The sequence below is a fragment of the Podarcis raffonei genome, chromosome 1 (genome assembly GCF_027172205.1).
Source record: "Podarcis raffonei isolate rPodRaf1 chromosome 1, rPodRaf1.pri, whole genome shotgun sequence".
Taxonomy (NCBI): domain Eukaryota; kingdom Metazoa; phylum Chordata; class Lepidosauria; order Squamata; family Lacertidae; genus Podarcis; species Podarcis raffonei.
Genome location: NC_070602.1, coordinates 50,729,743 through 50,754,332, shown reverse-complemented (window position 1 = coordinate 50,754,332; position 24,590 = coordinate 50,729,743). Strand labels below are relative to the sequence as shown.

The 24,590-nt window shown below is 45.7% G+C and overlaps 1 protein-coding gene across 9 annotated transcripts in view; it reads left to right on the top strand.

Moving 5' to 3' along the window:
- Positions 1–24,590, top strand: part of DGKZ (diacylglycerol kinase zeta) — a 137,566-nt gene that overhangs the window by 92,572 nt on the left and 20,404 nt on the right. For 6 of the 9 annotated variants that reach the window (XM_053387126.1, XM_053387160.1, XM_053387136.1 and 3 more), the window contains exons 2-22: positions 2,262–2,370; positions 3,600–3,695; positions 5,940–6,017; positions 6,561–6,617; positions 9,138–9,206; positions 11,921–11,992; positions 12,324–12,440; positions 12,539–12,610; positions 14,590–14,685; positions 14,817–14,899; positions 15,930–15,990; positions 16,822–16,935; positions 17,219–17,359; positions 18,417–18,495; positions 18,968–19,023; positions 19,452–19,514; positions 19,762–19,835; positions 19,961–20,072; positions 20,710–20,909; positions 22,335–22,435; positions 23,036–23,115. In XM_053387126.1, coding sequence (XP_053243101.1) covers positions 2,262–2,370; positions 3,600–3,695; positions 5,940–6,017; positions 6,561–6,617; positions 9,138–9,206; positions 11,921–11,992; positions 12,324–12,440; positions 12,539–12,610; positions 14,590–14,685; positions 14,817–14,899; positions 15,930–15,990; positions 16,822–16,935; positions 17,219–17,359; positions 18,417–18,495; positions 18,968–19,023; positions 19,452–19,514; positions 19,762–19,835; positions 19,961–20,072; positions 20,710–20,909; positions 22,335–22,435; positions 23,036–23,115 — 1,930 coding nt within the window. Of the gene's footprint in view, positions 1–325; positions 1,213–2,261; positions 2,371–3,599; positions 3,696–5,939; positions 6,018–6,560; positions 6,618–9,137; positions 9,207–11,920; positions 11,993–12,323; positions 12,441–12,538; positions 12,611–14,589; positions 14,686–14,816; positions 14,900–15,929; positions 15,991–16,821; positions 16,936–17,218; positions 17,360–18,416; positions 18,496–18,967; positions 19,024–19,451; positions 19,515–19,761; positions 19,836–19,960; positions 20,073–20,709; positions 20,910–22,334; positions 22,436–23,035; positions 23,116–24,590 lie in introns of those variants that run through there. The other 3 variants (XM_053387109.1, XM_053387118.1, XM_053387178.1) reach the window with 2 other exon arrangements.

The window sequence follows — 24,590 nt, the reverse complement described above, 5'->3', positions numbered from 1 at the left end:
CCCCATAAGTGAAACTCTTTCTCTTTCTCCCCCTTCCTCTTCCCCTAGTGCTGTATGGTGAATTGGATATTTTGGGTGACTTGGCTCCACTGAGTGAGAGGGTCTTAAATGGCTTGTTGTTTGGGCGTCAGAAGCTGACACAGGACTGGTTATTGCCAAAAAGAATTGGCTGGAGCTTTGAGGGTTGGGGAGGGCCTGGTCTGGTGTCCAAGTAGTGCTTGGGGTCTGGGGTGCCCCATGATTTCTTCATTTAGATCTTGAAGGCCATGTTAGGTAGGTGAGAGGGTGAGTCCTCATTTAAAACACCTGGTTTCTTTGTCAACAGCCCCCATTTGCTATGGAATCCTTTTTCAAAAGGCACTTCAGGAAGAAGACTGCGCCGCTAGGGCCCCGGCGCACCAGTGTGGTGGCTCTGCCGGCCAGCAAAGCAAGGCGGCGCTCTGTGGTGGGCCAGCCCTCTGCCACCCTAACGCAACACCGCCGCAAATCCTGTGCTCACCTGCAAGGGCTCTCTTGCTTGGGCTCCCGGCACAAACGCAGGGCGAGTTCCAGCAGGAGGCGATCCAGCACCACGACCCCTCGCCTGAGTCCTCGGTTTTCTGTCCAGAAGAAGCGCGGGGGGCGAGTGCGCACCATAGATACTCATCTCATAGGGCCCTCCTTGCTGCTGGCCAGCCTCATCCAGGTGTATGAGGCGGAAGGAAAGAGGCGGTCGCCTTGCACTGAGAGCTCCAGCTCAGAGTCCCCCAAGGAGGGGCTTGAGGAGAGTGACTGGAGTGAGGAAGCTGCCTCTTCAGGCTCTGAAGGATCTGGCCTGAGAGCAGAGCAGGAGAGGAAGGAGCTGCAAGCCGAGCTTTCGCGGTGTCCCGGTCCTGCCACACAGCACCCTGCCGACCTGAGGCTTCTCCTGCGAGACCCTCATTACCTGCGCCGCAGGTCCTCCCACCTCCTCCCAGCAGAGTTTGTGCACAGCAGAGCAGCCTACGGGCTTCAAGGCCGCTACAGATGCTTGAGCCAGAGGCGGCGCTCAAGTGAAACCCCCAAGCCGGGTGCTTTGCTCCAGTCATGCAGGACGCGGAGGGCTGCCAGGAGGTGGAAGGTTCCTCTTGGGACCAGTTGGCTGGCATTGACTACCCATAAGTGCCTGGGAATGGATCTTGCCCACAATGGCTGCGGCAGCGACTCCCCTGAAGGTTGCAGAGCCCTACTGCCGTATGTATGGCTTTATCAGGGGTACTAAGCTCTTTGGGGTAGAGGTGGAGGGGAGAGGACCAGCACAGCCCTGACGCACAACCTCCGTGCTTCCTTGCAGATTGATCAGTTATGAAAGAAGCACGCTTGAGCTGTGTCTTTCTGAGAACAGGACAAGTTGACTGGGGTAACTTAGGCCATTTGTGTGTTCTCAGCCTCACCTGCATCCAAGAGTTTTTGAGGGTAAAAGCCTTTGAGTTACTTGGAAGAAGGATGGGATAAAAATGTGTACACACACACACACACACACACACACACACATATAGATTGTGAGGAGGACAAAAAACACGAATATGATTTGTCCTTGATGAATTGATCTGGAGTAAAACCCATGTGTGATCTTAAATATGCACTCTAAAATTCTGAGATGCCCAACTGCTTCTCCCACTCTCAGCCCAATTAGCCTTGGAATGTTTTGCTTCAGAAGCAGCAGGAAACCTGGGCTCTGTTTCATCTTCCCAGGAGTCTCACAAGCCTGTGTTATTGTGTTATTAGTCTTCATCCACTTGAGAGAATAGTGATCTGTTCGTGGAATATTCTACACACACACACACCTTTGGGAGGAAGGATTCATGGAAATAGTATACATTCAACTGCCACTTGGATTTTTTAAACTAAATCACCGCATGCCTTTCTTCATGACTGGTGTTTGCAGTGGCATGGTACAAAATCCACATGGTAAATTTCAGCATGCCAGTAACTTGGCATTTATTAGTAGTTGTTGTGTGGCATGACTTAAAGCAGTTGTGAAGAATAGTCTGTTTTTCACTGCCACAAGGTAGAAAATAAAACTTACTGCCTACCGCTGAGTTGGGTAAGTATTTCCTGCTCTGTGATTTCCGATAATTTCTGCCTCATTTTAGGCAGCTTTTTTGAATTGATATTAACACATGGAATGCCTTTCTTTTTAGCATCCTTTCCCCCCAGAAGGCTTGCAAATGCTGCATTTAGGAATAATAATGATTAATATGATTCCAGGTGTTTTTATGGATAATCTTCCTGTCTTTCAGAAAAGCTATTGCCAAGTCTGGTCTCCAGCACCTGGTTGCCCAGCCAACCCCCCCACTAGCCCTGAGATGCGATTCAGACAGGGAGATCCGCAGTACTGTCGACTGGAGCGTAAGTTCTACCTTCTCCCCTTGGGGGGAGGTGAGCAGGGAAAGATAATGAATGGGTTCTTTCCCATTGGCTTGGCTGCATAAGTTTTGCCCAGTACAAATCCACACATAGGTGGCTTTCTGGAGCAAGGGTATCATTGGCCAGGGTGTAGTCTGAAGTCAAGTCACTTGATGCATCAGCCTTGCTGAAGCCAAGCAGGTCTGGTCAGGAAACAAGTAGTGCATTTCTCTGGAGTGATGGTACCTGAGTTTCCACAGGATGGTTCCTGTAGCTCTGGTTGTGCTCTGCATTACAGCAATCAACAGGCAGCATGGGAAGCTGCCATGTGGGTGAACTCAAAGCTAACCTGTGAAGGTCAAATGGGAGCCATGTGTTGAAATCTGTTTATTTCCTGCCACCTTGGCAAGTCCCCTCCTGCCCCCATATCTATACCTGAAAGTATTTGGCCATTCTATGCTTCCCATTGATCAGAGCCATTGGTATGTCGTGCTTGTAAGGTAAAGGGATCCCTGACCATTAGGTCCAGTCGTGACCGACTCTGGGGTTGCGGCGCTCATCTCACTTTATTGGCTGAGGGAGCCAGCGTTTGTCTGCAGACAGCTTCCAGGCCAGCATGACTAAACCGCTTCTCGCTTTATTGGCCGAGGGAGCCGCTGTATAGCTTCCGGGTCATGTGGCCAGCATGACTAGGCTGCTTCTGGTGAACCAGAACAGCGCACGGAAACGTCGTTTACCTTCCCGCTGGAGCGGTACCTATTTATCTACTTGCACTTTGACGTGCTTTTGAACTGCTAGGCTGGCAGGAGGAGGGACTGAGCAACAGGAGCTCACCCCGTTGCGGGGATTCGAACCACCGACCTTCTGATCGGCAAGTCCTAGGCTCTGTGGTTTAACCCACAGCGCCACCCGTGTCTCATGTCGTGTTTGTAGGCTGAACCAAATCCTTTCCTTGTGCCTGCTTCAGGTCAATGGCAAATAACTGGTGGGCACAGGAAAGCAGAATGTGCAACAGGATGATGCCAAGGCATGTGTGTGGCGGTGGAGTCTTGCCAAAAAGAAGCTTGGTTAAAGCAATGTGTAGTTTTGACTCAGTTCATCTGTGGGGCTGAAGTGGAGAGTCAAGTTAGTTCCCCTGAAGCTAATGACCGGATGGAATTGTGGCTAGGTTCTGAACTGAGTGTGACCCTGCAACAGTACTGTGGAATGACAACATTACTTCTGTCTTTCAGGAGGCTGCAGTTTACGGGGAGCACATTTGGTTTGAAACCAATGTCTCTGGGGACTTCTGCTATGTGGGGGAACAAAACTGTGTTGCAAAAATGCTGGTAAGTCTTGGCAAGAGGATGCCCCTAACTGGTCAACTTGATTTTTGTGTGAGTCTGCACCACCATCTAGTGGAGGAAACAAAAAAATGCCTTAAATTGCACATCCCAGAATACCATCAAGCAGAGATTACGTGAACAAATATTTTTCTTTGGGGAAAATGAGGGTGGTGTACGGGGGGGGGGGAGTGGCCCTTCACATCACTTCTATTTGTGCACTGGGTATTGGCACCTGGTGATTTTAAAAGGATACTTAGCATACATTGTGGGATTTGGTGTCTAGCACAAAATCTGGAAGTATGAACATGAGAAACCTTTCTGCTTATTGTTTTGAATTGCAGTGTGTGTGTGTGTAGCGTTATTAGCTGCACAGAGAGAACCTGCACATTTACAGCGTATTTCTACAAAAATGTCTTAAGTAAAAGTGGGGCAATGTATTGGTGGTGGAGCATGAGCATTTTGTGCAGAAGGTCCTTGGCGGCTCCATTTAAAAGGGTCTCAAAGAACTGCTGGGAGTCAGGCAACAGCCTCTGGGTCAAACTAGATGTGATCTTTGCTGCATAGGTTCTTTTGTAACTCTTAAAAAAAACAAAAACCTAGAGGTGGAGGGCCTGAACTGGATTGGAACCACCAAGCAGGGCTTAAACTCTTTGCTCATGGAAAGGTCCCGATCAAAATTATTTCTCCCGCCTCCCCCCACACTGCCCATGTCTTCTTTTAACAATTTGAGGGAAAGCAGTGCAAGGGCAAACTAGTCATGCTGTGCAAAGCAGCTTCATGTGTAATAGAGAATGATGGTTCAGCGGCAGAGTACATGCTTTGGGTGGTATTCAACTAAAGTTTTACTGGGAGTAGATCCATGAAATTCATGAATATGAATAAATGGGTTGATTCCTGGTAAAACCTAGTTGAATACCGCTCATAAGGACCCAGACTCATTTCCCCCAGCATCACTCACTAGGAAAGACTGCCTGGGGCCTTGAATGAATTGCCACTCTTGATAGTGGGCTAGATGGGCAGGAGTGCGACCAAGTTGATCAAGGGTCTGAAAACCAAGCCTTGTGATGAACAGTTGAGGGAGTTGGGTATGTTTATCCTGAAAAAGAGGAGATGGAGAGGAGGTTTGGTAGCCATCTTCAAATATCTGAAGGGCTGTCACATGGAAGATGGAGCAAGCTTGTATTCTCCTGATCTGGAGAGTAGGACCCAAACTAGTGGATTTGAGTTAAAAGAAAGGAGATTCCAACTAAACATCAGGAAGAACTATTTGGCAGTAGGACTCACACAAGAGGTGGTGGACACTCCTTCTTTAAGCAAAGGTCATGGATACTTTAGTTGATATCCCTGCACTGCAGGGCGTTGGATGAGAGGACTATTAGGGACCCAACTCTACACTTCTATTTTTCTGTGATGATAAGTTGGTAATTCTGCCGAATGTCCACACACTCCTTATCTCTGCATACTATTTGTTCAGCATTTGGTGACCTTCCTTGCCCTCCCAACTTTTTTTTTAGTAGCAAATTCTACTTAAAAACTACCTAAAACTACCTAAATGAGTTTTATTCATTCTAGCCACTGTATCTTACTAGTATTAGAATTCAGGATTTTTCCTCCCCCTTTTGTACTGTGCGCCTGTATCTTTTTTGGCTGCCTCAAAAGGGTGAGTCACACTGAAAAAGCTTTCCAGGAAGATTTAAAAATAAAGAAAAGCAGGCGGAAATGCAATCACAAGCTTTATGTTTATCTTGTAGAGCTGGAAGAAACTTCCTTGATGCAAATTCATCTAAATTAGTTTGTAATTCTCCCCCTGATTGCATGGTGTTTTTATGTTTTTAATTTATAAGGCTTTTGGAAAAATGAGAATCCACCTCAAGTATACAGAACGATAGAAATAAATGCATATTTCCAGCTATCCCTTTGATGGCACCCTTTGCTTTGTGGGTAGGGGACTGTGATCAGTCGGTCAATATATTTCAGTGCCTGGATTCCATTTGCTTCATTATGGGCAACAAAAGTGGGAGGTAATGCACTCCATACACAATCCGTTCCATCTCCATCCTCTGCCCTGGTGCATTTATTGGGATGGAAGAACGAAGAGGAAGCCATTACCTGCAGCATTCTTACCCTACACTTGTGTGTTCCATATGGTTTCTTCTCTGCACAAACAGTTATTTGAGTGTTGAGCTTGTTGCAGGCTTGCCAGTCACTCGCAGATGATGTAAACTTCTTGTCTTCCTTGTCTTGCAGCAAAAACCTCTCTCCAAGCGCAAGTGTGCTGCCTGCAAGATTGTAGTCCACACACCCTGCATAGAACAGCTAGAGAAAGTGAGTAAAATCTAGTTAAGCTCTTGGGCTGTGCTTGGAGAGATGGGATATCAGCCTCCTTTTAAAAAAAGAAACGTTCCTGCCGGATCCAATTTCCATGAACGCTTATATGCCTGCTAGGAGAAATTCCTAAGAACCAAACTCTCTCTGTCATATTTTGTTCCTTCTTGACTCTGTAGGCAAATAACTTTTGCATTTAGAGATGCCAAAGCCGATAGCTTTGCATCCAGTTGGCCTTGGGTTCAGTCTCTGGTATCTCCACTTAAATGATTTCAAGCAGCAGGGCTGGGAAATGCCTCTGTGAGAGGCCTTGCAGGGCTGCTGCCAGTTAGAATAGATAGTATTGAGCTAGATGAATTGATGGCTTGACTCAATATAAAGTAATCTCATATGTGCATATGCTCAATTATTCATTGAGAGGACTGAGTGGGAGGAAAGAGGCAATGGCAAATAATGTATTCCTCACAGGACAGAAATGCTCCACATTTTATGTTTTGTTTTTTTAAAAAAAGCTTTCCACCCATCTTTCTGTTAAATCCACAGATAAATTTCCGATGCAAGCCTTCCTTCAGGGAATCTGGATCAAGAAATGTCCGAGAGGTAAGAGCTTTGTGGACTGTTTATTGATCTGTAGCACAAGGAAATTGTGTGCATGCACCCTTTGATGCATGTGGCTGTGAAATCTTTGGCCTCATTTGGTTCTGAGGTGACAAACTGCCCATAGCCAGGTTTAAAGTTGTATACCCCCCTGAACATGAGGTGCTAACATGTGTCTGAGCAGTAAAAGACACGCTATGGCCCATCCCTCCTGAGCATTTCTTTTGAAAATCTGCACATCGAGGTACAACAATGAGATGCCACCCATTATCTGTTATTGATACATTATAGTAATGAGTGGAGTTTTCTAATCTAAGGAAAGAGTGGACTAATTTACCAGTTAGTACAGAAGTAGCCCGTATTATGCCATTCAGATGCTGTTGAGCTACAACTCCCATCAGCACCAACCAGTATGACTAATGATCAGGGGTAATGGGAGTTGTAGCCCAAAAACATCATTGACTACTCTTGAGCTACTAGTAATAACCTCTGAAGGGACTGGTGCATGCTGGGGAGTGCGTGGCTAGTCACGGCATACTTCCACCACTTAATTCAGTCCCTAGAGGAAGAGAACTCTCCATGGTGCTGAAAGGTAGAGGGCTGGGCCAATGAGTATCCATATTGGCAAACCATCAGGCAGCGTCCATACTTGAAGTGAGATTTTAACACATCCACATGCTTACAGCTTCATAGAGAAAACTTGAACCTGTGCTTCACCTGAACAGACTTTGCACCAGCTCTCAAACTGGATGTAGACCTAAAGGAATCTTCCTTCGAACATATTTTTAAAGAGCCAAGCAATTTTAACATACAGACATAGCATTCCCAGTGGAGGAAGGTGTACAGTCGTACCTTGGACCCTGAACGCCTTGTGAGTCGAACGTTTTGGCTCCCAAATGTCGCAAACCCGGAAGTGAGTGTTCTGGTTTGCAAATGTTCTTTGGAACCCAAACATCCGATGCGGCTTCCGCAGCTTCTGATTGGCTGCAGGAGCTTTGGTTTCCGAACGTTTTGGAATTCGAATGGACTTCCGGAACGGATTCCGTTCGACTTCCGAGGTACCACTGTAACTGTCATTCTTAGTAACCAAGTCACTATGGTAACCCTTAGGTTTTATCCTGACTTGTTTTTTGGTGTGTTTTCTCTTGGCTTGGTGGGATTAGAAGTGCAGCCTGTCTTTGAGTCTCACCTTTGTGACTCCTAATAGGATCATTATTGGAGTGAATATCTGAGTAATATCTGAGTGAATATCTGAGTAATCAAGAAATGTTAAGAAGATTGTACAGGAAAAGACGTAAAAACAAATACCTGGTCACATTTTCCTGAGTTGCAGTGCTTGCAGCGTTCGCTTTCAACAGAGACTAGGAAAAAAAGTAAATTATGGTCTTTGCTGAATACTTGCACAAATTTATTTATGTATGTATTGCATTTATATCCTACCACATGGCCCTTATAAAATGGCTCTTGGGGCAGCTTACAGTTAAGAATAGAGCAATAGTTAGTAGTAAAACATTAACAACCATAAAAATATATAAACAATTAAACATTTACAGGGAATAAAAAAATAACAAGTTATCATAAAAATGGCATCTGTTTCTGCCTCTGAACACCAGCTGAAATAAAATGCCTTTAGCTAATTTCTGAGAGACAAAGATAGCCAGCAAGGCCTTTTTTTCTTCTTTTTTGCAACGGGGCGGTGTGGTGGGGAAGAGTGAGAAATCCAATAAGGGAGAGGGCACTTAATTGCAGAGAAAGCCCTGCTCTTTGCCCCTGTCCATTGATTTCAGTCAATGAGAGAAGTCTTAGTGCATAGGATTGCTGAAAACCATCCTGTCAGCCACCTTCAAAGCTACAGATTGCATCCCACAGAGCTTTATTTTCGACATAACCATGAAATGAGCAGCTATCTCATGTTGTGGTTAAGTTAAGGTAATTTCACTAAACAGCCTATACTCATTCAACTTCTAACAATTTAATAAATTTGAAGCCGTGAGGATCCATGTTGTTAAATGGGACCAGGAATTTGTTCCTTTTGCCGCTAAGCACAGCCTTGCCTGTTACTCCTGTGTATTTAACCTCGTTTCAGAAAGAAAAGCTACATATAGCATAATCTCTCTGTGTTGCAACATGGATTGCTTGCTCATAGCCTTGAGGTATTACTCGCGGCAAATATGTAGATGGTAGACTATTCTTGTATTCAATGCCATGTAGTATCGTTTTGAATAGTTTGTGTTTGGTGCATCTTAAAAAGAAAGTACTTGTTTCACCTTCAGTAATGGGCGCTGAATACTTTCCTTTGGAAGTGCTCTGCATTTGTCCTTGTTTGGCTCTGAGGCATACTTTCTGAGTTTGAGGGGGTTCTGAAGCAGGGGAAGGGGAAGGTGGCTTGCTCTGTTCTGGATTGTCAAGGCAGATTGGAGGCCTCGGCTTCTAAGCATCCCAGCCTAGATGTGTCCTCAGGGGACGGGATATGTGTCTCTCCCATTTCCTCCTCCTTTAAACTGTTCACATGTTTCTCCACAGCCTACAGTCGTGCGGCATCATTGGGTACACCGGAGACGTCAGGAAGGGAAATGTCGACAGTGTGGAAAGGTGAGGGGGAAACCTGTGCGGATATAGCTTGAAGGGTACAATGAAGCTGGAATTGGGATCTGCAAAAAAAACTTTTCAGATCAAGATTCTTACGCAACTTGAGCTTATATCAGGTGCTTCAGCTGCTGGGAAGCGATACGGAAGTTTTGTTTTCTGACACTGCTTCGCATCTTTCTGAGGCCTCTTCAGTACCACCTCTTTGTTTCCATCTGAGGGCATGTTTATTCAGTCTTTTGAGAGAACTTGAGTCTTCTGCACAATATGTTTTGAATTGCCTGGCTTTAATATGTATCTCTCTCGCTTGGACTACTGCAATGCGCTCTATGTGGGGCTACCTTTGAAGGTGACCTGGAAACTACAACTAATCCAGAATACGGCAGCTAGACTGATGACTGGGAGCGGCCACCAAGACCATAGAACACCGGTCCTGAAAGACCTACATTAGCTCCCAGTGCATTTCCAAGCACAATTCAAAGTGTTGGTGCTGGCCTTTAAAGCCCTAAACGGCCTCGGTCCAGTATACCTGAAGGAGCGTCTCCTCCCCCATCGTTCTATCCGGACACTGAGGTCCAGCTCCGAGGGCCTTTTGGTGGTTCCCTCACTACGAGAAGCCAAGTTACAGGGAACCAGGCAGAGGGCCTTCTAGGTAGTGGCGCCCGCCCTGTGGAACGCCCTCCCAGCAGATGTCAAAGCGATAAACAACTACCAGACTTTTAGAAAACATCTGAAGGCAGCCCTGTGTGGGAAGCTTTTAATGTTTAATAGGTTATTGTATTTTAGTGTTTTGTTGGAAGCCGCCCAGAGTGGCTGGGGAAACCCAACCAGATGGGTGGGGTATAAATAAATTTATTTACAGTATTATTTTTATTTATTTATTTATTTATTTATTTATTTATTTATTTATAAAATTTTATTGTCATATGCAGCCTTGTGATTCTCAAATGATGGGTGGTTTAGAAATAAATTACTATCATTGTTGGCATCTGTTTGTCTCGAGAGACAATAGAGTGTGCCTCGTGGGGTGAAGTCAGACCACTGCATGAGGAGCACCGAATGTATTTGACCCCACCTTGGCTTCAGGAGTTGCTGGAAGGAGGCATACAAGGCGCCATTCAACAGTCTTAGGGACTCTAATCTGGATTTGTGTAGAGTTTACTCCCTAGCCTTTTCTTCTCCCAAAGATATTCCTCAAGGCGCTGAGGGATCAGAGTTTTCCTTCTCCAAACAACAGCAACATACATATTATAATTGTTACATAATTGTATAATCACATTAACAACAGCAACAACAACAACAACCAGCCCTGTGTCATAACTGAGATTCATGGCAAGCTTCTCACTCACAGACCATTTTCAGAAACGTAGGGGTAACACCCACCCAAAGTTGTTGAGCTCACCTCTCTGTGCCCCACTGATCACTGTTCCACCCACAGCCTCCGTCGTGCAGTCCCAAGCGCCATGCTACAGAGGTGCCGGAACTCACCAGTGGGAAAGCCCTGACTGTAGGAGGGGAAATACACTTCCTTTTGGTCCTATAAAGACTAGCACATTGGGACAAGAGTTATGTGTCTCATGAAGGATATTTGTCCACAATATATTCTTTCTTTAAAGCCCTATACGGCCTAGGACCCTCGTACCTACGGGACCGCCTCTCCTGGTACGTCCCATGGAGGACCTTACAGTCTTCAAATAAAAACATCTTGGAGATACCAGGCCACAGGGAGGTTAGGCTGGCCTCAACTAGAGCCAGGGATTTTTCGGCCGTTGCTCCGATCTGGTGGAACGCTCTGTCACAAGAGACTAGGGCGCTGCGGGACTTGACATCTTTCCGCAGGGCCTGCAAGACAGAGCTGTTCCACCAGGCCTTTGGCCAAGGCGCAGTCTGACCCTCTCCTGTAATCCTCATAGCACTCCAGCCCAATGGTTGCCATTAATTTGATTTTGAATTGATTTTAGAATGAATTGATTTTAGAATGTATTTCAATTAATTGATTGTGATTTTATGTAAACTGTGTTATTTTTACTACTGTTAGCCACTCTGAACCCGGCTTTGGCTGGGGAGGGCGGGATATAAATTATTTATTTATTTAAAAATAAATTTATTTATTTGGTTTTTCAAATTAAAGTTTTACAATCACATACCCAGCATACAACATAAAAACAAGATTCCAACTAATCTCCTTGATTTCCCTCCTCACCTTTATGGGTCCTCTTGTTAGTCATTTCCTCCTGCATCTTTTATAATAATCCAAACCTTTTACATCTCCATTGTATCCAGAATTCACAATTAAACTACGAGTGTTATTCCAATCCTACTAATGATTTTAACTGATTACAATGGTTTTTAAGATAAATTATAAATTTCCCCCATTCCTATATTAAAATTTTGGTCTTCTTGATTTCTGATTCTTCTGGTCATTTTTGCCATTTTGGCATAATGCATCAACTTAATCTGCCGTTCTTCTCTGGTCGGGACTTTATCTTCTTTCCATCTCTGAATCAATAACATCTGCGCAGCCATGGTCATATACGTAAATAGTCTTTCTTCTCCAATGTCCACAATATATTCACGTCGCGTTACAGTTATTTGTTTCAAAGATGCTACTGGACTCTTTGTTGTTGTAAATTCATGGACCACAGGTTTATTGCTATGATATAAAAAGAAACTTGAAATGACGTGCAACTTTCTCCTTATTTTCCTGTCTCCCTGTGCAGGGTTTCCAGCAAAAATTCGCCTTTCACAGCAAGGAGATTGTAGCCATCAGCTGTTCCTGGTGTAAGCAAGCAGTGAGTGCAGCATGTATCTGTTTGCTAAATTGCCCTCCCTTTCTAAACACAAACACCTCTGCCTCCTTTGCCTCCCTCGCCCCAGAGTTTGGAAGTACTAGTCTTCTTCTTGTTTAGTTTTTAGGTAAGGGGAGCATTAAAAATGGTGACCCTGCCCCCTGCAATCTGAAGTGGTACAGCCCATTCCTTATCACTTTACCCCCTGATTGCTACATCATTCTGCTGCGTGGGTAGACGTGGTTGGTGTTTGGAACAGACACACTGAAGGCTGTGATTGTCCTGGACAGTTCTGTAGACACTAACTGGCTCTCTCCTTTTCCTTTCGTTTCAGTATCACAGTAAAGTTTCATGCTTCATGCTGCAGCACATTGAGGAGCCCTGCTCACTAGGGGCACATGCCGCTGTTGTCATCCCCCCCACTTGGATCCTACGGGTCCGGCATCCCCAAGTAGGTTGCCCCCTCGGGTTTCCTTTTGCATTTAAAATGGGGGCCTCATTTAAACCAGCTCCTTGTTTACATTGCTTCTTCTTTCCCCTCATCTCTAGAACCCGCTAAAGTCAAGTAAGAAGAAAAAGAGGACATCGTTCAGGAGGAAATCCAGCAAGAAGGGTCCTGAGGTCAGAGAACAGAACTAGGATAGGGAAAGACTGAGAACTAAGATGCAAACTGAAGAGGTGGTGGTGTTGAGAGATCAGTGGCAAAAATACCAGGCAATAGACTAGTGTTTGGGTTTTTCCTCCAGTGTTTTACTTACAAATGTTTTTAGCATGCTGGGGGAAGTGGAACACTTTTAAAAAATAATCTGTGCTCTCATAAACAATTGCTTGGTTAATTTACAAATAGCAAACGTTCTAACTAACATATCAAAATAGAGGAGGTATTTTGATTTTCCTCAATTTCAAGAAAAACAGTGAAATTGCATGGAATCTCCCAAATGGAATCTCTGAAAGGGCAGAACTGCATCCTCTGCTCAAAAATTAAGAAGAACTGAACAAAATGTAATAATATAAATACTTGCATTATAAACCAATAATTGTATATAGAAAATCCATTTTTATTTTAAAGGTGGCATAACAAACATAAGGATTAAATGCTGTAACTAAATGTATATAACCACACAAAAATGGAGAAACCCACCTCTTACACTGATGATCAACCATGCAAGATAAAAACAGTTATGATGAATTCTCTGATATAATCTGTGATGAATTTTAGAAGACATAATTTGTCTTTGAATGATTTTGTCTTGGCTTAATAACAAACGTATGTATGAGCATTTTGATTGCTCAAGCATCCTCTTTGCAGCACCCTTCAGCAACATGAGGAAGTTTCCAGTTAAGCGGAATTTCCCATTTTGTCCAAACTGGGAAGTCATGGTTGCTACCTTGGGAAACTCTGGTTGACTGAAGGCTTCAACATTTCATTGTGCTATTCCACAAAGGGAGGAGGAAAGGGGTCAGCCATAGAATTCTAGTCTATTTCTGCTGGGAATACGGTTCAGTAACACATTCAGTTGCTTTTCCAAAGATAGGGACCCTGGGATTTTTTTTGTTTAATATTTTTATTAATTTTCACAAAAACAAAAGCATTACATTTAAGAAGAAGTAAAAGCATAAAGTAAAACATTTAAAACAACTATATATACGATCCATATTGAATCCACAGTATGGAATTACTTGAATCCCCTGACTTCCCTCCACTTCCTCCCTTGGCTCCTTTATAATATAACCCTGGGATTGAGAGTTGGACCTAAACTCTGATCAACCCTAGCCAGGGATGATAGGAGTTGTGGTTCAGAAACATCTGGAGGGCCACAGATTCCCCATTTCTGTCATAGAATTACTAGTCTCCGGTGATCACTAATAATGTACAGTTTAGTTGCATAGTTACCAGCTGTCAGTTTACTAAGGGTTCTGTGTGCGTATGCCTTTCAAGTAAACAGGGTGGCTCTTGACTCGTTAACAGAGAGACACTGCAGCAAATGGAGGACCATGCAATACATTTTAAATCATTAAGGTTAAGTCACTGAATTTAAGTATTGTTTTTGAACGGAGGAGAACCTAGTTAATGCTGCTTTGATACCACATTGTCAATAAATCCTAAGTATTGCTAACTGATCATGTGGAATTAAAGGCTTGGGGAGCTTTTGCTTCCCTACCTGAGCAGTTAGTGGCAGTCCAAAAGTAGACAGCTTGTTTCTCAGGATGGTGGGGATTGAAGCCCAAAAGGCTGAAAACAACTTTGTATTTTTGTAATGAAACCTAGAAGGCTGGCAACCGATGGCTGAAGCTTCCAGTGGCCCAACTTTCCCCATTATATTTATGTCTGTTTCCAGAGACCTTGACCAGAAATGAACATTGAACTCCAACTTCTGCCAAAGCCAAAATACATCCCTGCTTATATTTGCCCATGAAGAAGAGATCATGCATATTTGTCCAGTTTTACGCAACTTGTACTAACAGAGTAATGTAGACTTTAATGGTGATAGTAACTGGGGTCCTACAAAAACAAACAATTTGAGCTCCCTGGGCATAAGCTTTTATTTCACCATAATCTGGGTCATTATCCTTAATCATTACTAATGTTATTTTTGCAGGAAGGGCGATGGAAACCCTTTGTCATCAAGCCTGTCCCAGCACCTCTCATGAAGCCACTGCTTGTGTTTGTGAACCCCAAAAGTGGTGGGAATCAGGTAAGTGTATTTTTCAAGCATTTTATTCCATTGGTTGCAGACCATATGCTGACACATCTTTATTTTAGCCCCAGTCCTTCTTCAGTTTGTTTCCTAATTTCCTGACTCTCTTCTTTCTCCATAACTTTTAGGGAACAAAAATAATCCAGTCATTTATGTGGTACCTCAACCCTCGACAAGTTTTTGATCTCAGCCAGGGAGGCCCCAAAGAAGCGTGAGTATTTGTCTGAATGAGTCTTAAGCCCCATCCCAGTAGAGAGGCCTTTTCTAAAAGACACAGGACTGAAATTCCCGGCAAAGTCTCCACATATTCTGTTTTTGTATGTGTGTGTTTACATTTGCATCCTGTCTTTCTTACAAGGAGCAGAGAGTGTCACTTTATTATCAGAAGAGTGGGAACACCTGATGTTCTGTCATTTTTCAAGCTGGATGACCCATGCAATCTAAGCTACTGTTGACTGTGTAAAGCAGGGTTTTTCAACTGGTGGTACTTGTACTGCTTGATATACAGTGAAGTACTTTCAGTTGAAAAGTGCTGATAATGGTCTAAAGAAAGAGTGGAATAGAACAGAATGAACAACCCTTTGAGGTGAATTAGGGAATCTTTGGCTGAACTGCATTTCCCATCAGCCCCAGCAGGCTTGGCCAGTGCCCTGGGGTGATGGAAATTACTGTTCAGCAACATCTGAAGGGCCCACCTGGGCTAAGAGAGAGACTTTTCACGTTCAGATGATGAAGCAGACTTCAGGGCAGAACCATCGTTTCTCAAATCCATCCCAAGTCCCTAGCAGCTATGCTTATTTTCAGTTAGGGACCAAGTGCAGCAGAAAAAAAGAACTACTGTTTACACCTTCTAACCAGGACACCTTCTGCTTCCTGGAGGAAGGAGAATCTAATAGTGCAGGCCTACCCATGTCCACTCAAAAGTAAATCCTATTGAATTTAGTGGAGCTTTCTCCCAAATAAGTGGGGTTGGGAATTCCTAGTCTAAATTACATCATCCAAAGTACAGTCCTTCTTTCCCAGTGCCCTCTTCCTCTGATTTTGGCCTTACAGCTCTTTCTGGTAGCATGAAGATTGTGCCAGATTGAGGATTGGTTCCAAAGACAAATGTGTCTTGATGGGTTCTTACTCGGCTTCTACATTTCTGAAAGATTATATGAAAACGAAGGGGTTGCTTCCTGTTAATGCTGCGCATTCCGTTCTTGTCCTCTTAACTATCACTTCTTCTGGGCTTTGTGCAGGTTGGAGATGTATCGCAAAGTGCACAACCTACGAATTCTGGCATGTGGGGGAGATGGTACGGTAAGTGGCTGCGATCCCTTTGAGCACTTGATGAGTTATGAAGAAAGCCAGGGTTTATGCCATAACACCACAAGAGGACCAGAATCAGGCCAAAGGCCCATCTGGCCCAGGACTCTTCATACAGTGGCCAACCAGACGTCTCTGGGAAGCTTGCAAGTAGGACCTGAGTGCAACAGCATTATCCCTACTTTTTATTCCCAACAACTGGCATTTGGAGGTGTACCACCTTGAACAGTGCAGATAGAACACGACCACCATGGATAGTAGTCATGGATAGCCAATTAAGAGACAGTTCATTGACTATGAATCAAATGAGAAGCATGGGTCCACCAAGTTCTATAACGCACTCATCATCATTCAAGACTACATTGCCCAGGATGCAGTGTGTTTCCTCTTCAGCCAAGATGCTAGCTGAATTGCATGCTAGTGATAGTGGTTTTTGTGAGCAAGGCCTGCATTGGTGGTTTTGTGATTAGCGTGGCTGGTGGAGAAATCACTGCAGTGACTGCTCAGGTACTGCTACCCTGCTGACCTTTATTCAACATGCCACTTCTCTCTAAACTATGAGCTGCTTTTGCATAACTCTTTAGTATTCACAGATAATTCTTTTTTTGCTTTGCTTGTGACCAGTCGGTTCCAAACCAGATTAACTGGCAATGTATGTCCTAGTAGCCACTCATGGGGTCTTCCCCCAGTTCCTAACAGCTTCTCTCTTTTTGCCATTTTTTGGAGTTTGGCCTATATTGAGAAAACAGCCATGTGCCAAAACAAAAGCAAGGGAAGCTCCCAGCCAAATTTCTGTCTGAACCTTTGTCTTTCTTGGCTAAATAGGTGGGGTGGATCCTCTCCATCTTGGACCAGTTGCGCCTGAACCCTCCACCGCCTGTGGCCATTCTTCCCCTGGGGACCGGAAACGACCTGGCAAGGACGTTGAACTGGGGTGGGGTAAGACTGCCACTTCGGTACCAATGCTAGACTTTACTGTGTTCCAGGTCAGCAGTGGGGTGTGAGATTAAATGGAATGTGCTGAGTCAGTCCTTCTTAAGCCAGTATTATCTATAGTGACTGGCAGTGGCTCTCCAGGTTTCCAGGAAGAAGTCTATCCCAGCCCTGCTTAAAATGCTGGGGATTGGACCTTTGATACTCAGCCACAGCCCTTCCCGAAAAGAGGTCACTTAATGCTCGCTATCTTGCGTCAGTCCTTCACGGAGAACATCTCGACCCACAGGGTTACACGGATGAGCCCTTGTCAAAGATCCTGTCGCACGTAGAAGAGGGGGAGATTGTGCAGCTGGACCGCTGGAGTCTGCAGGTGGAGCCAAATCCTGAGGCAAACACTGAAGAGAAGGATGAGACGGCGGCAGACAAGGTGAGGCCCACAACACCATCATGCCCTTTTAGGGCCAGCTGCTACAGTCTCCCCACCAAAGATATACTTAGTATGCTTCTGTCTGGTTTCTTTCATGGTGGGTCAGGTGTGTTATGGCAACTGCAACTGCCCCTAGCTAACCTAATGGTTTTTTCCATGTATGTAAAGTAAGCAAGTAGGATAGCAATGAAGAAAGTAAGATGGGGAAAGGAGGAGGATAGCCAATTTGCCCAGTGTGAAAAGGTTAACCACAGCATATTTCTTTAGGGGATTGTGGGGTCAGAGTTACCTCAACAATATAGAAAGTTATTTGTGTATGCAACTACAGCCGCTAGAATATTTGCCCAAATATGGAAAGAAGAAGAAGTCCGGACCAGAGAAGAATGGCTTACAGAAATTAAGGGAATATGCAGAAATGGTGAAACTTAACTGGAAGAATTAAGAAATAAAGACAACAAACTTTTTATTAAGGAATGGAAATGTTTTGTTGAATATTTACAAGCAAATTACAAACAGATTAAGGCACTAACACGATTGTGTAAAAACTTGCAGTTTCTAAAACATACATGATAACAGATGATCAAAAGAATAAGTGGAAACAATTGGGATATGGGGGGGAGGGAAAAAACTTTAAGGAACTGCAGAAAGAGGAGGAGGAGGGAAGTCAAGGTTAAAATGTTAGAAATACTGTTGAATGATCATTGAGATGTGGGGTTTTTTTGGTTATAAATGAAAATTAAAACAAAAACAAAACAAACCCCACCACGATATATTTCTAAGGATCTCCAGTCTCTACTTTTTACCTTAAAGCATTCTTTAAGGCTCCCCACTCCAGGGCTTTCCATCCCTTTTCTCTTGATGTTCATGGCACTTCTATGACAAAACACTGTTGTCCTAACTACTGTTTCACCCCATCCATCCCCCTCATGGGAAGGAGAGCATTTTTCCATTCTGCTTTGCTTAGTCACGTATGGGTATTTCTAGAGCAGCTGAAAAGTCATTTCACCTTCATCAGAGCCTCAGATTTAGTGGTGTTTCCTCTCACTCTCAATTTTAGCTCCCTCTTGATGTCTTCAACAATTATTTCAGCCTTGGTTTTGACGCCCGGGTGACACTGGAATTCCACGAGTCCCGAGGTAAATAGCAACAGCAGGTGGGATGTGGCCAATGCTCTCAGTGCACCATGCTTGGAGGGATGGCCTCCTGTGGGAAAACCACACCTATGATTTTGGAGGTCATGAGCTGAAAGCAGAGGGCTTAATCAGGAGGGAGAAGAAAGTGACAAGGAGTTGGCTTCAAGGTACTACAACAAATGCCTTTCCTTTCAACAAGAGGGGTAAAGGTCCATGTTATTATTTGTGCTAAACTAGCACTAATCCCCTAAGCCTGTCATACAGTAGAGTGCTGTGTGAGCACATTGTGGCAAGAGACGGTCAACTCTGGTAGCGGTTATTGGGTGGGGGGGCTAGAGACTTTCTGCTGCTTTTTTCTAATGTGGGGAGATGAGCATGCAGAGAAGGTGCTTCTGTGATGGAGCACCAGTCATGGAGACAAAAATGTGACTTACTGGCAACAAGTAACCCATAGCAACCTTTTTTTTTTCTGCAGAGGCCAATCCAGAGAAATTTAACAGCCGATTTCGGAATAAAATGTTCTATGCTGGGGTAAGTTCACTGGGATGTCCTTTCACAGCCCAGTTAGGAATTGTTGCCTTGGTCTCAGTGTGTCCCCAGAGTTTTTCACTGTAACATGTGGAGCATCTGGAGGGCAGGCCATACTGTAATGTTTTTCTTCCCAGGGAAGCCTTTAGAACAGGGGAGGGGAACTTCTGTCCTGTGGGCCAATCTTGGGAGGTCAGTTCCCCCATTCTGCCCACCCATAAGCTGACACCACTGGTGACATCATTTGATGGGTGGGAAGATGGGATTTAATCCTGACTGGGGTGCATGCCTTGTTTCCAGCAGGGAAGAGGTTAGTGGAGCCAAGGCAACATGATGAGTGGGGATCAAAGTGCGCCTCAAGAGCGCCGTTTGAAATTAGTCAGTGCCTGGTCAGCCTCTGTGAACTAACTCGGTTTCTCTTCTTCTGGCAGACGGCGTTTTCCGATTTCCTCATGGGGAGCTCCAGAGACTTAGCGAAACACATCAAAGTGGTGGTGAGTCAGCTGTGGGGCCAACAGGCACTTGGAGGGCACTGGTTATTGATTGGGTTGAGAAGGTCATTCTGCTGCTGTGTTAAAGATAAACCCTGCGGAAGGCATCGAGAGGACAAATGCATCTTTGGGAAAGATCAAGGTGCTAAGAATTTTGTTCCCGCACGAAAGGGATAAAAGGAATGCCTGAGATTCTTCTGTGCTGCAGCCAGCCTTGACAGCTGACTGTTGCCTTTTCCTCTTTCATTAGTGTGATGGGACAGACCTGACCCCCAAAATCCAAGACCTGAAGCCACAATGCCTCGTCTTCCTAAACATTCCAAGGTGAGTGGTAACTCTCCCTGTCAGGGAGTGTTCCCCCTCCTCTGACTCCCTCCCAACGCTCAGGGATCAGAGGTGTGCTATCCTCTGCCCCCAACACACTTACCCTCCTTCCTGTCTATGTGCAGGTACTGCGCAGGCACCATGCCTTGGGGCAACCCCGGGGAGCACCATGACTTTGAACCCCAGCGCCATGATGACGGCTGCCTTGAGGTCATCGGCTTCACCATGACATCCCTGGTAAGCCAGGGCAGCTCCTGATGGCTGATCTCTGGGGTCATCAAGGACAGCAGATGCAGCTGGATTTGGGGGACGGGACGGGACTGGAACTTCTAGCCTCTATAACACTAACACTGGTGCAACCTGAACCAGTAAGCAAGACCAACTAAGCTGCCGCTAAGCCTGCCTAGCTAACAAGGACAGTGCCAGCCTCTTGATCTGATGTTTAACTATTAGCTTGCCCAGAGGAGCTGTCTGACACAAGTATTAGACTAGATAGAATCATAGAACTGTTGAGTTGGAAGGGGTCTCGAGAGTCATCTGGCCCACTCCTCTGGCTCAGTGGTAGACATACATCATGCATGTGGTTTCAGCTCCCAAGTTCATCTGCTAGCATCTCTATTTAAACATTAAAAGAGTCCTCAGAAGAAGCAGGAACTGGGAAGCACCCCTGTTGGGAACTCTGGGCAGCCACTACAAGTCAGAGTTGGCAATACTGGGTTGCAGCGGCTGTTGATTTGAGTCACTGCACAGCAGCTTCAGATGCTGCTGGTAATGGGAAAACGTTTCTTTTCCCATGTTCAGGTCATGTGCAATCTCCCGCTGACGTTGGTCATTGGTTGGCCCTTCCTGTTCAACACTCTTCTTCCTTTTGTAGGCAGCACTGCAGGTGGGCGGCCACGGAGAGCGGTTGCACCAGTGCCGGGAGGTGCTGTTGACCACGTCCAAGGCCATCCCCATGCAAGTGGACGGAGAGCCCTGCAAGCTGGGGGCTTCCTGCATTCGCATATCCCTGCGCAACCAGGCCAACATGGTGCAGAAGACCAAGAGGCGCAACTCCATGCCTCTGCTTAATGAGTACGTTCTGTCTTACAAAGGGACCACCCCCAAGGCTTTGGGGTGGGGAGTGAAGGTGGCTTTGCCTGTTCAAAGTGTAATAAACCTTTTTGCATGGTGGCGAGCCTTAGAGCTTCCTCATCCTTTAGCAGGACTGCCTGCTGTGAGCTTAGCTGCTGAGTTGAGTGGGATTTCTATCCTACTATATCCCAGAGGTTTGGATTAAAATGCATTGGAAACCATCCTAAAGGCAAGTTCTAATACTATGAAATGTAAGATATATAAAACCCAACAGAATTAAAGTCTCTACAGACAAATGTATTGGGTTTTCTAGCTATGCAGCACTGAAGTCCAAAAAACACTGATATTGAGCACACACACACCCCGCAACCATAAAAGCGTAACTGCCTTTTCTCAGCTGCTTTATCAGGAAGGCTCTGCCTTGTCCTAGTCCTAAAGGCAAGCAGCTGAATGATTAATGGAGGAAGCGGGGTTATATGAGCCCACAGAGAGGGCTCTGTGGAAGCAAAGTTCCTTCTCTGCTATATTTTCTTTTGGGGGAAGGGAGTGGAGAGTTGTATCACAGATTCCTAGAAACTAATGAGTGGCACAAGATCTTAGGTGCACAGCTTCCTACATTGTACTGCTTGGGAGGGGGTGGGTGGGAAGGAAAGTTTTTATTATGCTGCTTATCCCATTCAAGGCATAATGAAAGGTGGGCGAGGGGGCGATCTGTGAAAGCTTTGTGTCTTTCCTGGCATTCATTCCCTTCTTGGCAAGCCTGTTTTCCTGTCCAAGGTACATCTACATGGCTGCTTGTTATGCTTCCATTTGGCATTGTAGGGCTGAACTAGCAACATTTAACCCCCATCTTCAGCTCTGTCCCAGTGCTGAGACTGTGCTGGTCTCCTGCCTCTCTACATTGCCCATGAGGCCGGTTTCAAGTTTCTATCATTCTTGCATAAAGAAGCACATTCCCAAAGAAGCCAGAAATTGTGCCTCCTGTCCTTCTGGCCTGCCTGCAGTTGTACATGGGAGATGGCAATTGGGGCCAGTGTTATGGAAGCAACCTGCACAGCTAGAGACATAACGGGGGCCCAGGGGTGTCATGCTTGCCACTTTGTTTTTTCTTCTGATTTCTCAAAGACTGGATGCCCATTTTAGTGCTGAAGAGCCAGTTGCAAATGCAACTGTTGTTTTGAGTTCCTGTCCACTAGCCAGATAACAAGTTTTTAAATGCTATAATGCTACTCTAGTTGTTGTTGTTGTTGTTGTTGTTGTTGTTGTTGTGCATGGGGATTTTGTGTCACATTCTGGGATTTTTTCCCCCACCCCATATCTCCCCCTCTTTCCCCCTCTTTCCCTCCCACAACAATGCTGTCTTCCTTTCCTTAAGCAGCCCCACCTTAATTAAATCAGCACTTTTCCTTCCTGCTGCGCAAACAGTCAGCAGCCCGTTCCAGAACGGCTAAGAATCCGCGTAAGCCGAATTGGCATGCACGACTACGAAGCACTTCACTACGACAAGGAGAAGCTCAAGGAGGCCTGTGAGTAGCTGGTTCCACAGCCCAGGCTGCTGGAGCCTCTTTAGCTAAAGGGTGCCTAGAACAACCTGCAGGAACTTTCTGGAGCCATTTTATACTTGCACACCTTTGTCCATAACAATACAGCATGTGGGCAAGTCGCTGGCACCTTCTGCCTTTCTGTCAGCCTATTCAAATGTATTACTCTAGCATGGCAGCATCTTACCATATAATTAGTCTTTTTAAAAAAAAGACCCCTCACATCAAAATTCCCTGTATGCGCAAAGCTAACACATCTGTGAGAGAAGGCTTCTAGTCTAGCATTTCTCCCTGACATATTAAAATTCCACATGCACAAAGATTTTGTCCGTTAGATACCTTCAGATAAGTAGCTTCCCGTGTGCATTGTGAGATGGTATGATGCTTGAGATGGAGGGGACCCTGAGAATCATCTAGTCCAACCCCCTTCAGTGAAGGAATATGCAGCTGTCCCATAAGGGGTTCAAACATGCAACCTTGGTCTTGCATCTATGAATTGTCCCCTAGCTTCTGCTCAGTGAATGCTTGATACGCCAGGAATGTATTTAGCAGGTTCAGTAGTATTTCTTGATTTTTACTTTCCAGCTGTGCCCTTGGGAATTATCGTTGTGCCAGGAGACAGTGACTTGGAGATATGCCGGACCCACATTGAGAGGCTTCAGGAGGTGAGATGCAAGCAAAACACTTGGAGAAGGGGAGAGTGTAACCTTGCTATAATTCTACTACTGTTCAAGTGACATACCACTTGGATGTCCCTGCTGCCATAGTATCTGTGCTTCTCCAGTTGTAATTAACTGCCCCTCAAATGAAATTTAACAGTTGATGGAGCAGCAGGAGTTGCCTCTGCTTACGACTCATAACATACAGAGCAACAGGAAGTAGTTTAGTTATGCCTCTGCATAGTTTCAGAGTCAGCCTAAATATCCCCGCTGCCACCTGCCCCATACAATTAAAGAAATGGGGAAAGCTGTTAACCTACATGAACAAAACCAGAAGTAACAAAGCTGGGCTTTGTATGCAGTGTAGTTTGGGTAAAAGGAAAGAATTCAGTGTAACATGCCCTGGAAATTTCAATGAAAGCAAGTAAATATGCCTACAATAAATAAATAAATAAAGTCCACGGTTCTGATGTAACCCAAGGAGGTAACTCCTACTTGGGAGGCGGTCAGGGTCAAGGTAAGTGCAGGCTCATTCCCACTTTGCTTTTATATGCCGGAGGAAATATTCCAGGGTTATATCCAACTAACTGATACTCGGAATAGACCCACTGAAATAAATGAAATGAGTTGTGTCCATTGATTTTAATGAGTCTGTGACTTACGTTGGATGCATTCTACTTTGTAACAAGTGTTTTGCAAATACAGTGGTACCTCGCAAGACGAATGCCTCGCAAGACGGAAAACTCGCAAGAAGAAAGAGTTTTCCGTTTTTCGAGGTGCTTCGCCAGACGAATTTCCCTATGGGCTTCCTTCGCAAGACGAAAGCCCATAGGGAAATCTCCGGGGACAGCGGGGAAGCGCAGCGCGTCTTCCCCACTGTCCTCGGACCTCCTCCGAAGGCTGGCGGTGGGGCGGAGAGACCTCCTCCCCCTTCCAGCCTTCGGAAGGCTGCTCCGAAGGCTGGCAGTGGGGCGGAGAGACCTCCTCCCGCCGCCAGCCTTCGGAAGGCTGCTCCGAAGGCTGGCGGTGGGGCGGAGAGACCTCCTCCCCCCGCCAGGCTTCGGAAGGCTGCTCCGAAGGCTGGCGGTGGGGCGGAGAGACCTCCTCCCGCCGCCAGCCTTCGGAAGGCTGCTCCGAAAGCTGGCGGTGGGGCGGAGAGACCTCCTCCCCCCGCCAGGCTTCGGAAGGCTGCTCCGAAGGCTGGCGGTGGGGCGGAGAGACCTCCTCCCGCCGCCAGCCTTCGGAAGGCTGCTCCGAAAGCTGGCGGTGGGGCGGAGAGACCTCCTCCCCCCGCCAGGCTTCGGAAGGCTGCTCCGAAGGCTGGCGGTGGGGCGGAGAGACCTCCTCCCCCCGCCAGCCTTCGGAAGGCTCCTCCGAAGGCTGGCGGTGGGGCGGAGAGCCCTTCTCCCCGCGCCAGCCTTCGGATGGCTGTTCTGAAGGCTGGCGGTGGGGCGGAGAGACCTCCTCCCCCCGCCAGCCTT